At 34.8% G+C, this 16362-nt stretch overlaps 1 protein-coding gene and 1 long non-coding RNA gene across 3 annotated transcripts; one reads left to right on the plus strand and one right to left on the minus strand.

The window, feature by feature from the left end:
• The first annotated feature begins 4348 nt into the window (after nt 1–4348).
• Nucleotides 4349–8142, plus strand: LOC124441507. The gene is made up of 3 exons (XR_006946981.1): nt 4349–4470; nt 4981–5246; nt 7569–8142. It is a non-coding gene; the product is annotated as an uncharacterized LOC124441507 (long non-coding RNA).
• LOC124441497 (solute carrier family 28 member 3-like) lies at nt 7674–16317 on the minus strand. 2 transcript variants are annotated; one of them, XM_046991984.1, is made up of 10 exons: nt 16148–16317; nt 14648–15063; nt 13108–13249; nt 12153–12344; nt 11490–11651; nt 10361–10617; nt 10078–10246; nt 9229–9405; nt 8405–8585; nt 7674–7866 (listed from the first exon to the last, which is right to left on the minus strand). In XM_046991984.1, the coding sequence occupies exons 1-10, from the start codon at nt 16151–16153 to the stop codon at nt 7820–7822; spliced, it is 1749 nt and encodes a 582-aa protein (XP_046847940.1). In that variant the 5' UTR covers nt 16154–16317; the 3' UTR covers nt 7674–7819. The 2 variants fall into 2 exon arrangements, with proteins under 2 accessions (XP_046847940.1, XP_046847941.1); XM_046991985.1 differs by lacking the exon at nt 16148–16317 and adding an exon at nt 15750–15821.
• Between the last annotated feature and the right edge of the window lie 45 nt (nt 16318–16362).

Below are 16362 nucleotides of genomic sequence, written 5' to 3' on the forward strand. Positions count from 1 at the left end.
ATTGTAGTATAGATTGTAGTATAGTTGCAGGCCGGATACAACAATTTATTGAGAAGTGGAGGGAGCTAACTCACGATCCTTCCATTTTATCAGCACACTATAAAAATGTCTCCTTCGGAAGTCCAAAATGTCGACGTCAAGTTACAAAATTTCTAGAGAAAGATATCATTGTTACAAACATGCATGAACAGAGCGAGTTTATCTCCAATATCTTTCTTAGAGCAAAGAAAGATGGATCTTTTAGAATGATATTAAACCTAAAAGAGCTCAACACATTTGTAACATATCACCACATTAAAATGGAATCTATCCATACTTGTACTCAGCTCATGCTACCTGGGTGCTTCATGGCATGCGTTGACCTTAGAGATGCCTATTGCTCAATACCATTACACATATAGCATCAAAAATATTTAAATTTATGTGGAAAGGTAATCTGTACGAATTCACATGCCTTGCTCAAGGATTATCTTCCGCTCCACGTTTATTTACAAAATACTCAAGCCTGTATATTCTAAGCTGAGGGAGCTTGCGAACATTTCTAGCGGTTAAATTGATGACTCTTTTTTAATGGGCTACTCCTATTCAGACTGCGCGAAAAACGTACATGCCACTCTACAATTGTTTCAGAAGTTAGGATTCCTACCCCATAAAGATAAATCTGTTACGGAATCCACACAGATTTTATAACATTTAGGGTTTGTGTTAAATTCAATAGATATGACTATTTCTATATCCATAGAGACACACAACAAATTATGCGAGGTTGCCAGGGGGTGCTGAAATCTGACTCTCCTAGCATACGGGAAGTGGCCAAGTTAATTGGTATGATGGTAGTTTGTTTCCCTGGCGTTGAAATGGCCCACTGTTTTATCGTGATCTTGATAGGGACAAAACAACAGCTCTTAAGTCTAACAGGGGTAACTTTAATGAGACATTGAAACTCTCCTCTTCGGCACTGGAGGACGTATCTTGGTGGATTAATAATGCATATGAGTCCAAAAAACATCTGAATCACGGCAAGATTGACCACGTATTGTATACGAACGCCGAAGAGGAATGGTCAATCAGTCCACCGAAGGCGAATGGTCAATCGCCGAGAAACACTCGCACAATAAATGTCTAGAATTAGTTGCTCATTAATTGTCTAGTCCACACCCGCATTAAAGTAATGACTGACAATACCACTGCGGAAATTCTACGATTGGTACACATTATATGGTTTAGAGATTTATGAAGGGAGTGTTCCAATCTAGACCAACATTCCCAAGATATTAAGAGACCTGGGACACCTCCATTATTTTAGAGTATTAAAAGACACATCCCGCAGTAGGAGATTTAACCCTACAACAGCTTACTCATAAGTTGGTAATGCTCTGTGCATTGGTCACAGGGCAGCGTGCCCAATCACTCCACCTTATGAACCTCTTAACTGCAAAGAAGGAAGAGGACTCATACACCTTCTATATCGACCAACTTGTCAAACAGTCTGGACTAACACGCATTCAACCTACTTTAGTGATACCAAGGTTCCCTGTCAATCACCGACTATGTGTTGCCTCAGTCATGGAAGAATATATTAAACGCACTGCTCCTATTCGGGGTCAGGAAAATCAACTATTTCTTAGCACAATTCGACCCTTTCATAAAGTATCAAAGTCATCTATATCTCGTTGGATAAAGGTTGTCATGCAAGCTGTAGGACTTGATATAGAAACGTTCAAAGTACATAGTACACGAGCCGAAGCCACCAGTAAAGCGAAGCAATGTAATGTTTCGATAAACTCTATACTGAAAACTGCAAGTTGAAAGACTGATTGCGTTTTTCATCGGTTTTACAATAAGAACGTTGTGTCTCAACGTGGTGATGTGGATTTTGGGAATGCCATTCTTTCAGCATCCCAACAAGAAAGATATTGGATGAGAATTCTCTTTAGTTGAACTTGGCAGGGAGTTCAGAACAAATATACTTGCATGTATAGTGCAAGAGAAAGAAATATTTGAATTCATATTTGTTACTATTTCTGGGTATGTTTGATACATCTCCAATTGAAATATGTTTATAACTTAATGTCGTATTTGCGTGTATGCATGAAGTGTGTCCACATGACTTTCAAATCTCGTGGGATCTCTGCGGCAGATGCTAATAGAATTAGGAAATTGAACGAGACTTACCAGAAGTTGAAGTTCGATTGGGATTCTATTAGCATCTACAGAGCAGAGGTTACACGCCCACCCATCATGTTACTGCCTCCCTGCATATCGTTCATATGCACATTTAGGCGGTTCATGTGGCCACTATCTTTGAAATATGACCAATGTGCGCATGCGTAATCTCGTGTAATCTCTGCTCTGTAGATGCTAATAGAATCCCAATCGAACTTCAAGTGCAGGTACGTCTTGTTCAATTTCTTAATTTTGTGTAATATTAATGAATTTTTTGTTGACATCAATTAAAATGCATCAAAGATAATTGTTTTCAGTTGATCATGAATAAGATTTTCAGCAAGAGAATCCAATAAGAAATAAAAAAAATGTTGTGCTTCTTGAAGATAGTCATGTCAGAAAAATTAAAATCATTCCGCATAATGATATGCATAACTGAAATTCTGTGATGTGTCATGATTTTGACACATTTTGTTGATTTTTTAAAATAATATTTGAAATGAACTATTAGAATGTATTGCTAGCGATCATGCTGGAAAGTTTAGTGTTTTCCAACGTCAAATTATCTAAAATTTATTTGTGATTGTTTAAAACCCATGAAAGTCAACAATTGATAGTCACATCAAAAATGCCTTTCAACAAAGACGCAGAAAGGGCACAAAAATAGTGATGATGCAAATCTGTAGAAACTAATTGTTCATAGATATCTAACGAGAAATTTGCGAAATATAAACATCTAGATAATAAACTTCACACTCTCTTTCGATGTAAATATCCTTTTCCTATATTGTATTAAGTGTTGTACACGTCTTGATAAAAGCCATGTTAGAAAAAGTAAAATTATTGCACATTATGACATGCATATCTAAAATTCTTTGAAGTGTCATTATTTTGACTCAACACGTTAATTTATTAACTTTGCTGTATAAATATCATTTGAAATAAACGATTGGAGCAAATTGGTATTGACGTGAGAAAAGTCGCATTTTCCACATGTAATGCATCAAAAATTTATCTGTGTTTTAAAATCCCACCAAAATGAAGAAAATTCATCCTTATAAAACATACGTGGCACTAATTTATAAGTTATATTTAACTACAATGTTCGTGACATCAAAACAAAACAATTGATACATGGACACAAAATATTAAATCAGAAGGTTAAAATACACCATTACATAAAGGCGAGTAAACTTTAAAATAAACATACTTCACATATTCAGAAAGATAAAAAACGACGCAGCCATCTACATGATGTGTTTACTTTTGCCTGATAATAAAGAAATTGGAATGTTCAATAAATGCTTGATTTTAATCACCTGCTGTTTTATTTGTAAAATATTGAATTCTGGTCATGCCCAATAGAATATGAAATGAAAATTTTTTATTTTAGCTATGACTGAAGTAGACGCAAAGAAGTTTTGACTTGGAAGCTTTACGCCAGTAAATCTTTCACAGTTTACTATTATTTATTTCAATTATTAAACATCCTGACTTACATACAAACTAACTGAAATAATCATAAAGGAAGACGGGGCAGCCAGCCTTTTACAAATAAGATAGCTCAAAAATCAAAGATTTATAATTTAGGAAGTTTAGAAAATCGATAAACGGAGCTACTCTGAAATTGTCAGTGTTCCAACTTTGAAACGTTGTCAATGAAGTTTTGTCATTTTGTAAACTTTTGATACGGATAAACAAATAATCTGATCACGGGCGTGAGAAGCAAGTAAAAGTTGGGAGGCTCAAGATTTTAGGGGCAGTCTTTATTTAAAAAGGGAATTTCAGAGAAATTAATCTCGAAGTCTCTATGTTTGAATATATTTGTCACATCTCAGTAATCAAAGATACTTCAAAATTGATAGCGTTTGGACTTGACAGTTCATCATGCAAAGTTTTGTCATTTTGTCAACTTTTGACGCAAACAAATATTTTAAATTGTCTATCTTACAACAAGTTTAACAATTATAGACCAGAAAAAAATCACGTGTACTATCACGTGAAGAAGTAAGCTTTTTATTCCAAGTATTTCTAAAGACATACCATACCTAGCAAAACCTTTTTATGTCATCATCTGTGTTATGAATAAAATAAATAGATATATGACTTTATGAATGAGGAAAAAAATTCTTCTTGATAAGAGCCATGTTAGATAACATTTAAATTATTGCACATAATGATATGCATAACTGAAATTATGTGATGTGTCATAACTTTGATTCATCTTGTTGATTTTTAGCCCTGCCGTACCAGTGATATTTGAAAAGACTAATGAAATTAATTGTTGGTGATAATGCAAGAAAGGTCAGTATTTTGAAACGATAAATTATCCAATGTTTTATTGGGAAAATCCCACCAAAATCAACAGACGTATCAATATAAAACATTTGAAGTGTGAATTCTACCACAAAAATGACATTCAGGTTTTTTATGACAAATATAACAAAATTCTAGACATAAGAACAAACAATGACACTATAATAGGTGAGCTTTATAATCAACATACCTTAACAAATTTAGAAAGATTAAAGAAGACGCAACCATCTACATGATGTCTTTGCTTTTTCTTGATAATAAAGAAAGAGGAATATTCAATAAATGCTTGATTTTAATCACCTGCTGTTTTTATTGTAAAATATTGAATTCTGTTCATAACAACGAGACGATAAAATGGGATGAGCAAATTTTATATTTTAGTTATAATTGAAATATACACGACAGGGATTGATTTAGAAATTTTATTACAATTTCAATTTCAGTTCAACTCAATCAACTCATAAATTTTGTACACATTTAACTATTAATAATTTTCAGGATTGACATGGGTGTACGGGACCAAAAACATCAGGATGCGGACACAATTTTGCTCGACGAAAGTGGAAATCCTTTAAATGCAGTGTCGTAGTTAGACATGAGGAAAGACATGAACTTCTGGGGAGCATAGTTCCTAACGCCAAAGGCGTGAGTCTTTCTAGCGAGGTTTATAAAGTCATGCTCACGCTTGGAAAATTTCTAAATCTGGAGTTCGTCAATAACCATTACCAGTGTTTCTGATATGTGATTTTCCATAATTCTTAAAGGTATTTGCTACAGGAAAAGCATTATTTTTGTTGTTTACTTAAACAAAGCTACTGAAAATGTGTGAAAATGCAAAGACTATAGACTTTGGCATGAAATTGTATGAAAATGCAAAGAGTATAGTCTTTAACTCGACAATGTTTGAAAATGTATGAACTATAGCCTTTGGCCTGAAAATGTGTGAAAATGTAACGACTATAGTCTTTGGCATGAAAATGTGTGAAAATGCAAAACCTATACTCTTTGGCATGAAAATATGTGAAAATGAAAGACAATAGTTATTTGCATGAAAATGTGTGAAATTGCAAAGACTATTGTCTTTGTTGTGAAAATGTGTCAAAATGCAAAGACTATAGTCTTTGGAGTGAAAATGCATAAACAATAGTCTTTGTTGTGAAAATGCATGGCTATTGTCTTTGGAGTAAAAATGCATGAACTGTAATCTTTGGTGTGGAAATGCATGGCTATAGTCTTTAGATGAAAATGCTTGAACAATAGTATTTTGTGTGAAAAAGCATGGACTATAGTCTTTGGAGTGAAAATGAATGGACTATATATAGTTTTGGTGTAAGAATACATGAACTATAGTCTTTGGAGTGAAAAGGCAAGGACAATAGACTTTGCAGTAAAAATGCATGAATAGTTGTCTTTGGTGTAAAAATGCATGGCTATATTCTTTGGTGTAAAAATACACCGACTATTGTCTTTGGTGTAAAAATGCATAGACTATAGTCTTTGGAGTGAAAATGCATAAACAATAGTCTTTGGTGTGAAAATTTATGGACTATAGTCTTTGGAATGAAAATGCCTGGATTATAATCTTTAATATAAGAATACATGAACTATAGTCTTTGGAGTGAAAATGCATGGACTATAGACTTTTGAGTAACAATGAATGAATAGTAGTTTTTCTTTTGAAAATGCATGGACTATTGTCTTTGGAGTGAAAATGCTTGAACAATAGTCTTTTATGTGAAAAAGAATGGACTATAATCCTTGGATTGAAAGTGCATGGACTATAGTCTTTGGTGTAAGAATGCATGAACTATAGTCTTTGGAGTGAAAATGCATGGACTATAGACTTTTGAGTAACAATGAATGAATAGTAGTTTTTGTTTTGAAAATGCATGGACTATTGTCTTTGGAGTGAAAATGCTTGAACAATAGTCTTTTGTGTGAAGAAGCATGGATTGCTACAGTCTTTGGATTGTAAATGCATGGACTATAGACTTTTGAGTAGAAATGAATGAATAGTAGTTTTTGTTTTGAAAATGCATGGACTATTGTCTTTGGAGTGAAAATGCATGAATAGTAATCTTTGGTGTAAAATTCCATGGCCTATAGCCTTTGGTGTAAAAATACATGGACTATAGTCTTTGGTGTAAGAATACATGAACTATAGTCTTTGGAGTGAAAATGTATGGACTATAGGTTTTTGAGTAAAAAGGCATGAATAGTATTCTTTGGTGTAAAAATGCATGGCCTATAGCCTTTGTTGTAAAAATACATGGACTATAGTCTTTTGTGTACAAATTTATGGACAACAGCCTTTGGAGTGAAAATGCTCGAACAATAGTCTTTTGTAAGAATATGCATGGACTACAGTCTTGCATATTTCTTACAAAAGACTACAGCTACATTGAAAAAGGTTGGACTATAGTCTTTGGATTGAAAAATGCATAGACTCTAATCTTTGTTGTACGAATACATGAACAATAGTCTTTGGATTGAAAAATGCATGGACTATAGGCTTTGGTGTAAAAACACATGAGCAACAGTCTTTGGAGTGAAAAAGCATGGACTATAGTCTTTGGCTTGAAAATGCATGATTTATAGTCTTTGCTGTATTAATACATTAACTATAGTCTTTGGAGTGAAAATGCATGGACTATTGTCTTTGGAGTGAAAATGCTTGAACAATAGTCTTTGGTTTAAAAATGCATGGAATATTGTCTTTGGACTGAAAATTGCTTGAACAATAGTCTTTTGTGTGAAGAAGCATACACAAAGGTCTTTGGATTGAAAAAGATGGACTATAGTCTTTGGATTGAAAAATGCATGGACTATAATCTTTGTTGTAAGAATACATGAAGAATAGTCTTTGTTGTGAAAATGCATGGATTATAGTCTTTGGAGTAAAATGTTTAACAATAGTCTTTTATGTAAAAAAGAATGGAATACAGTCCTCGGATTGAAAACACATGGACTTATTATATACTAAAGTGAATTTAGTTTGCTATAAATGCTAGCCAAAATTGATTCTTTCTACTTATCTCCCTATTTACGACATAATCCAATCAAGTTGCATCTCTCTGTTTCTGTAGATTTTTTGTTTGTTTTATCCTGAAATCTGAAATAGCGTTCCTCACCAGCAATAGCAACTAAAATCCCGCCAAAATGGTGAAACACTTCAATAAGACGCAAACCGATACAACGGCAACGGTATTTCTTTTTATTTGCAACTTAATACATCATAAAAAGATATTTAAATTCGTAATCATAAATTGTCGAGAACAATTATTATAATATAGGTCATAATTTTACCACAGCCAATTCTTTTTACGAAGTCACGTTGTCAATTTATCTTTGAAGAAGCGTCCCACGACTCCATGTACAAAATACCTTTGAAAATATAAGAAAAAATTCAAGCATTTTCAGTAAGCACGAAATTCCTCGGTGCAAACTTCCCAAAGCCGTCGCAAAGTTCAAAGAAGACATAAAGGAGCCTCCGTCTTATAAAAAAAGAGAAGTTCAAAGTATTTGTTACAGTATAGTTTGACTATTGTCTCTAGCCCTGTGGGTACAACATTGAAGACAATGATTAGTTTGTTACTGTACCTAAGTATATCAAAACAACGTGATGTTATTATCTATGATATTAAAATATGAAAGAAACTAGAACTGTGTTTTGAATCATCATCATGGTCCACAGTTGGTTATGTAGTTCAGTTAGTAGAACATTGAAGACATGACTATCTCGTTACTATACCTGAGTACATCACAACAACGTGATGTTATTGTCTACAATATCAATGTTTTGTTGCATGTTATCATCGTTGTCCAATGTCGGTGATGTGATATTTGAGAAAAACATGAGTCAAGATGTTTCAAGTCCTGACCTAGATATTGCAATACGACACGAAGATTTAATGTCTCATACCTGCAACACACGCCGTCACCATACAAGCAAGAGTTGCAGCAATCAAAGTCCGCACGGCGATCTTCGCCATGTCTGATTTACGTGAAGGCGCCAGTTGTCCATAACCACCGAGAAATATTCCAACGGAGAGAAAGTTCGTGAATCCAGTCAACACGTAAATTGCAAGGATCTCTGAACGATGCTGAAATAAAGATGAGAAATAATCAATAAACCTATTGACGACTCATTAAATCGTAGTAGAATATTTAATTTGAAATATGGCAGTCCAACCTAGTCTTACGTAGTTGTGAATAGAACTTATTAAATGTTTTCATGAGGTTGATCTGAGGTTGAAACTTGAATTCTTATATACTCCAGTCTAGTGTCTTCATCAGGAGTGATCTGATGTTGAATCTTGAGTTCTTATACAGTCCAGTCTAGGGTCTTCATCAAGAGAGATCTGATGTTGAAACTTGAGTCCTTATAGAGTGCAGTCTAGTGTCTTCATCAGGAGCGATTTGATGTTGAAACTTGAGTCCTTATATACTCCAGTCTAGTGTCTTCATCAGGAGCTTGAGTTATGAGTGTTGAAACTTGAGTCCTTATATACTCCAGTCTAGTGTCTTCATCAAGAGTGATCTGATGTTGAAAACTTGAGTCCATATATACTCCAGTCTAGTGTCTTCATCAAGAGTGATCTGATGTTGAAACTTGAGTCCTTATAAAGCAGTCTAGTGTCTTCATCAAAATATAAACTCCATTCAGCACTGGAGTTTACATACAAACTCAAGTTGATATACGGACTAGTATGATTTAAATAGAAAGAAAGAAATACCACCACCTACAGATAGCATGGGTCCAACATTAGCTTGACGGTTCTTCAATAAAATGGACAGTTGATTGAAGGCCAAAAATTCGTTGATAAAAGTCTTCACACCGACAAGCTTAGCAACAATCATGCAGTCATTCCATTCAACACCCATTAAGAATGAAATTGGCGCAAAAACATACGAACATATCACCTGTAATTGAAAATAATAACAGTCAAAACAACATCAACTGCACATGTGCAAATTGGGTTTTTGTCGTGGTTCTGTTAGAGTTATCCCGACGTCACTTAAGAGTTATCCCGACGTCACTTAAGAGTTATCCTGACGTCACTTAAGAGTTATCCCGACGTCACTAAAGAGTTATCCCGACGTCACTTAAGAATTATCCCAACGTCACTTAAGAATTATCACGACGTCACTTAAGAGTTATCCTGACGTCATTTAAGAGTTATCCTGACGTCATTTAAGAGTTATCCCGACGTCACTTAAGAGTTATCCTGACGTCACTTTAATGTTATTCTCATTAAAATAAGTCCAACTACATAAAACGCAACATCTTCGTATTTTTAATATACCTCAAAAGCAACTGCAATAGTAAGATTGTATTCTTCGAGTTTAAAATAAACTGTTCTATTATTTTGATTCAACGTTATAGATACATCTCAGCCTTCGGATAATACTCCCCTCCCTCCCCAACCCGCAAAAAAAAGATGAATTGTCCTTCACGGTACCGACATTAGTAGCGTCTTTATTTGATTGAAAAGCCCACAATTTTATCCGTACCAACTTCATTCACAAAAGATAAGGACTGTAACTGCTCGCCCCCATTTTCAATGTGCATTCCTAGTCATGATTGTCAAATACCTCAAAAGAAAGCTCAGGATATGCAACTAGACCACCAAGATATGAGAGGACTGCATTTACGAATGCCAAAAGAGAGAAAAAAGCGATAAGATTGGCACCAATATTCGCGACTATACCAACAGCGACACTAGCACCTCTTGCAGCAGCTTCGATCACATTTTTCTCTTTCCTGCAAGAAACGAAATAATTTACACTAAAACGTACAACACTTTATTGGAATGCATTCACTATTCTGGTGTGGAGTGGAAGGGTGATGAACTCGACTTGTGTCATAAATAAAAACCTTTCTTCCATTTTTACAGCAGCAACCCCGGATGTTGCCGGGACTTCGGTTTCAGGATACATGAGCTTTGATATGGCTAAAGAGGCTGGGGCAGACATTACAGATGCAGACATCACATGTTGAGCATCAATTCCAAGACTGACGTAGGCAGCTAACATACCACCAGCAACAGTAGCGAGACCGCTGGTCATAATTGAATGCAACTCAGACATTGTTACTTGCTCCACATAAGGAGAGACCATGAGAGGCGCCTCCATCTATGAATGATAAATTATTGTAGATGACGTACTTCGTTTAAAAATGATCGATTTAAACAAATATGTAGTAGACACTAGAATGGGGTATAAAAATTCAAGTTTCAACATAAGATCACTTCTAATGAAGGCTGGAGTATATCAGGATTCTAATTCAACAGGAGATAGTAATGCGCAAGCGCAGATCCATACTAGTAATGTATTGGAGTTACAGCGACGATCTTTGGCTCATCTAAAAGCTCTAGTCAATCTTTTTCCAATGAGCTGAAGATCATTGCCGTACCACAAATACTTTAGGAGATAGTACAGCGCATGCGCAGATCTAGAGAGTACTTGCGCATGCACGAAGTACTATTGCAAAGTACTAAAGATTACCCCTGATGAAGACACTAGACTGGAGTGTATAAGAACTTAAGTTTCAACATCAGATCAATCTTATGAAGACACTAGACTGGAGTATATAGACTCAAGTTTCAACATCAGATCACTCCTGATGAAGACACTAAACTGGAGTACATTAGGGCTCAAGTTTCAACATCAGATGACTATTGATGAAGACACTGGACTGGATTATATAGACTCAAGTTTCAACATCAGATTACTCCTGATGAAGACACTGGACTGGAGTATATAAGGAATTAAGTTTCAACGTTAGTTCATTCCTGTTAAAGACGTAAGATTGCAGAATAGAAAAACTTAAGTTTTGAACTCCAGAGATCTACCCAAATACAAACACTAAAAAGGAGTATATAACACTCAAATGTACATCAGATCATTTCAAATGAAGACACTGTACTAGAGTGTTCTGAATGAAACTCATGATTCGCCATTCGTAACTACCAACATCACATACGTCAAAAGTCACATACACTTACCATTCCAACAAAGATGTTAGCAGCTGCACACAATGCCTCGACTCCAGAAACATGAAGGGTACGAAACATGAGCCACGCTAATTTCTTCATAATTACTTGTAATACTCCCCAATAATATAATATTGACGCCACAGAAGTGAAAAACACTATAACCATTAAAACCTAAAAATAATGTGGATGGCGTACTTCATGTTTTGGTTAAAGTAGAGTAAATGTTCTGACAACTAGGAGCATATGCTACAAGCTGTCCGTATTGAGATATCCCAGGCTGTCATTTTGGACAAGTTGCATTGGCGAAAGAAAAAGTAAATTTTAATTTTTCCACCAAATAACAGTCATTACTATGATAAGGCACTGGTATAAAACTAACCTAACCTTGTCTACACCCACCATCCACATAACGACTGATTATCAATAGTAAAAGCAATATGTCATGATGTCATCCCGTCATAGCCCTATCTGTTCCTCATTACTCACACAGTAAGAAAATGACGATACATACTAACAGTTACGTCATTTTCTCTATTAGACACAATCACGTGATATTCGAAAGCATTTTAAACACGTACATATAAATATTGATAATGTACAAAACATTGACAGTAAACATCAATACTTTTGTAACATAGACGAAAATGCAACAAGAAAATGTTTTGTGAATACCTTAAACGCTATAAAATGTTCATAATACGTTGCTCCAAATACAAATTCCACTCCAACGGTAGAGAATTCAAGAAATATGGTCACTTTATCTCCCAAATATTTCGTGATATCATAACCTCCTTTTGTTCGCAGGATCAAAATACCGAATATGAACTGAAGACTTAGACCCCATAAGACTGGACGCCATACAACCTGACAAATATATACATTAACAATTAAACACAAACATCAGATCACTTCTAATAAATGAAGACACAAAACTGTAGTATCATATAAGGACTCAAGTTTCAACATCAGATCACTTCTGATGAAGACACTAGACTGGAGTATATAAGAACTCAAGTTTCAACAATAGATCACTCCTGATGAAGACACTAGACTGTAGTATATAAGAACTCAAGTTTCAACATCAGATCACTCCTGATGAAGACACTAGACTGGAGTATATAAGAACTCAAGTTTCAACAATAGATCACTCCTGATGAAGACACTAGACTGGAGTATATAAGAACTCAAGTTTCAACATTAGATCACTCCTGATGAAGACACTAGACTGGAGTATATAAGAACTCAAGTTTCAACATTAGATCACTCCAGGTCAAGACACTAAATATGGGTGTGTAAGGACTAAAAATTTCCTTGTCAGATCGCTCCTGATGAAAAGACTGGACGTTGGAGTATACAATAGCGTAAAACAGTCTCACTTTTAGTTTTTACTCCCGCTATTAAAATTCACTGAACGTAAGAACAACAAGTGAACATTTGCAATATTTCAGAATTTACAAAGCGGAGTAAATTTGCCGGATGGCTATGCTACTGGGGGTATATAAGAACGCACGTTTCAACTTCAGATCATTGCTAATGTAAAACGATGAATGCAAATTTATTGCACTGTTCAACTTAACATTATTTCATTCATAGAAAACAGGAAACGATCACTTAATTCTTCCCTTACCTTTCTTCTCTTTACCGACATGCAGTATGCAAGAAAAATAAAAACAACCAAACCAAAAACAGATTGAAGTCTGCGCACATCTTTTATGGTGTCAAGTATTATCCACAGAACAACGAACAAAACTGGACCACCATACGCAAACCTGGGAAACAGTAATACATGAAGACGAAGTGATGCTATCTTCGAAACAAATAAAAACAAGAGCTGCCTCGAAGGTTTTATTGCGGCAAGTGGCGAACCTCTGAAAACTGCACATCTTCGAAGGGGTGTACAAAAATCTGCTGAACCCATTGTCCCCATAAATTGTGTGAATTAGTTGATGTACATGTTTGTAACCTGAACGATCTACATCTACAAACATGCAACGATACTCTCGGATTAAAACCATTTACTTTATTACATTAAAAGTCAGGATTGAATAAACATCAGCTTTTACACAAAGCAACTTAAAGTCATATCAAAAGAAATACTTTATTAAGCTAAATATGGTGCAGCTGTAAACAAATATCTTTAAAACATGCGTTTATAGTACCATGTAGGGCACTGGTTCAACTTTTCTTATGTTCGCATGTTTTTATTCGCGTTTGCATCATGTTACTAAAAATCACATTGATATCATATTAAAAATAATGCCAATTTGCATGCACGTAACTAATGCGAAACATATCCTTCTTTTGAATATCGCCTGAAAAAATATTGTGCAATTTTTCAGCCAAAACAATGCACATTGCTCATCGTTAATTCGCACATTTAATTGCTTCCTATACTTTTCATACCTGCTTACTCATAACGTACCTTCACCCTTACAACAAAAGCATAGGCGCAGCCACCCCACTAGGCTCTTGATGACATTTATGAAGCGAATGGGGAGTATTGTTACATGTTTGTTTCAAAATGTTGATTGTCGAGGTAAGTGCAGTCCTGAGAAGGACTGTTGATGTTGGTGGTCACTGATGCTTTGACGTTATTCGTGGTGGTCAATCACCATTGGTGTTGAGAAGTTCATCCTCCTAAAGATGACCACTTCCACGGATATCAAAATGCAAGTAAACACCAACACCAGGGGCTGGTTGGCGGTTGCAGGAAGCTTGGATAGCGATAATAAAGTTTTCAAACTTGTAAAAAAATTGTCTATATTTTCGTTACGCCAAAGAAATTTTGTAGTCTTAGAAGCAATATTTTATTTCAGTGATTGCTAGTTCAAACTTTATATTTTTCCTTTTTGAGTGGTTTTTTAAACGTTTAAAAAAATCTGATATCCAATGGATAGCCCTTATCCAACGCTATTCTATATTGAACTAGATGGTAGTATAAAACACATATTCATGGGACTTTTTACATAAAATAGTTAGTACAAAGCAAGTATTAATAGTAGTTTCATATCACAATTGCCCAGTTTCTACCAATCAACCCCACACTATTTACATTTGGATAAACACGAAGTGTAGGTATCACACCTATTAACCCCTCTTCCCCTTAGCCGCTTAGCTACACCTCAACACATTGCTGCATAATGGTAATCAACACAAACTGCTCTTACCATCTGAAAACTCTCCAGTTGTGGTCTATCCTCGCATATAATGGTTTGAAAACCAACACATTGATCTGCGTGCCAAAATTATCTCTTATTGTAACATAAAAAACACAAATGGCACCAAACACAAGAATGCCAAAGAGATCTTTACAATTCTTGAATCCGGTTACCATAATTCCGAAGATCAAGTATAAGGTCAATGAAATAATGAGGGAATACATCACAATGGCTTTCTTGTGCTTTAGCCACAATGGAAGAGAGCGAGGTGAATGTTTCACAATGATTCGATTAAAAAATGACCCTTTTCCTGTTGTTGGTGAATCATTCTCCACCAAAGAATCAACATTTGGTTCTGGTGTTGCAGAACTCTTCAATTCAATGTTTTCTGGTTGTTTTTCAACATCACTGATATTCAAGGAAGCCTAACAAACAAACAGATAAATAAACACTGATTTCAAATGCTCACAGCTGGAACTAAACAATGGTGCAGAGAGTGCACACGACTCCTGAGCTCCGATAATTTAATGGTAATGAAAGCTAATTATAAAAAGGTTATTGCATTGTGGCATTACCAAATAATGAAGCTTTCCCTGGATGACCTGGATTACAAATTAGCTATTATAATTTTTTACAAAGTTCATTTCCTACAACCCAGCATGAAACATATGTGTCTCACTTCCCATTTGATTTTTATTCTATTGACAATCTGTATCTAGATCAAGTTTATACTTCAGAATTCATGAGGGGAATTAGCATATATTAACTATAAACAACATGACTAAATAACAATGACTTTTGTAATTTTTTTGAAACCTGGATCATTTGTAGGGTGTTTTACGTATGTTGTACTATGGCAATGCCATTGCAAATTTTTACTCCTACATTACCAAGTTTTCCGCAAAAGTTATTTGTAGCCTGGGTAAAAAACAGGCTAGCTGGCTTTGCTACAGTATTTGCAATGTACTTAAAATGTATAATTTTTGGTATACTTACACAATATATATGGTATATCTATATATATATTAACTATAAATATACAATATTTATGCATATTAAATATAAATATACAATATATATTATAAATTAAATTGGTGCAAATTTTCCTGACCTAAAATACATTGTGGACTAACTTTGAACCATCAGCAGGAAAACAAACTGTGTGCTGTAGCTGATGGTTCACACTAACATATTCTCCGTCAAACAAGTCATCAGTATAAAAAGAACTTATCATTATCATTATAATTTAATTATTATTATCAATTATGACGATTACTCTAGCAACCATTGTTCAAGTGCAACTGATATCTCGCGGTCAACTTTTTCATAATTTATGAATTAACTTTAAAATTTAATCAAATTTCACATTGTCATGCGCATAAAATGTAAATCCGCCTCCCCAAAACGGCATACGTTGGAGGTGGAGTTAATCTTTTGGTTTACAACAAGAAATTTGATGTTTTTCAACACCGACACACATTTAGGACAACATTGATCGGGAACACTTACAGACATCTCCGGAAAAACAAGAATTTTCTTCAACAATAATCTTCGCGCAGAGGTCACCCACTCAATTCATCATACCGCCACAACATATAAAATATTGAAACTGAGCTTTACCATGTTTGGTAGTTGGAATATTCCAGAAATATAACACGTAAGAATTGAAAATATTTGAAAATATAATACACGACGAGTATTTCCGTTAGACATGAGCAATTTCC

This window comes from Xenia sp. Carnegie-2017, unplaced genomic scaffold (genome assembly GCF_021976095.1).
Source record: "Xenia sp. Carnegie-2017 unplaced genomic scaffold, XeniaSp_v1 HiC_scaffold_20, whole genome shotgun sequence".
Lineage (NCBI taxonomy): Eukaryota > Metazoa > Cnidaria > Anthozoa > Malacalcyonacea > Xeniidae > Xenia > Xenia sp. Carnegie-2017.

Excerpts from the sequence above, each read along its gene's own strand:
- LOC124441497 (XM_046991984.1), bottom strand. Across the intron at positions 12,345-13,107 it reads TGTCGGTAAAGAGAAGAAAG|GTTGTATGGCGTCCAGTCTT; the intron begins GTAAGGGAAGAA and ends TATATTTGTCAG. Across the intron at positions 7,867-8,404 it reads GGTGACGGCGTGTGTTGCAG|GTATTTTGTACATGGAGTCG; the intron begins GTATGAGACATT and ends ATATTTTCAAAG.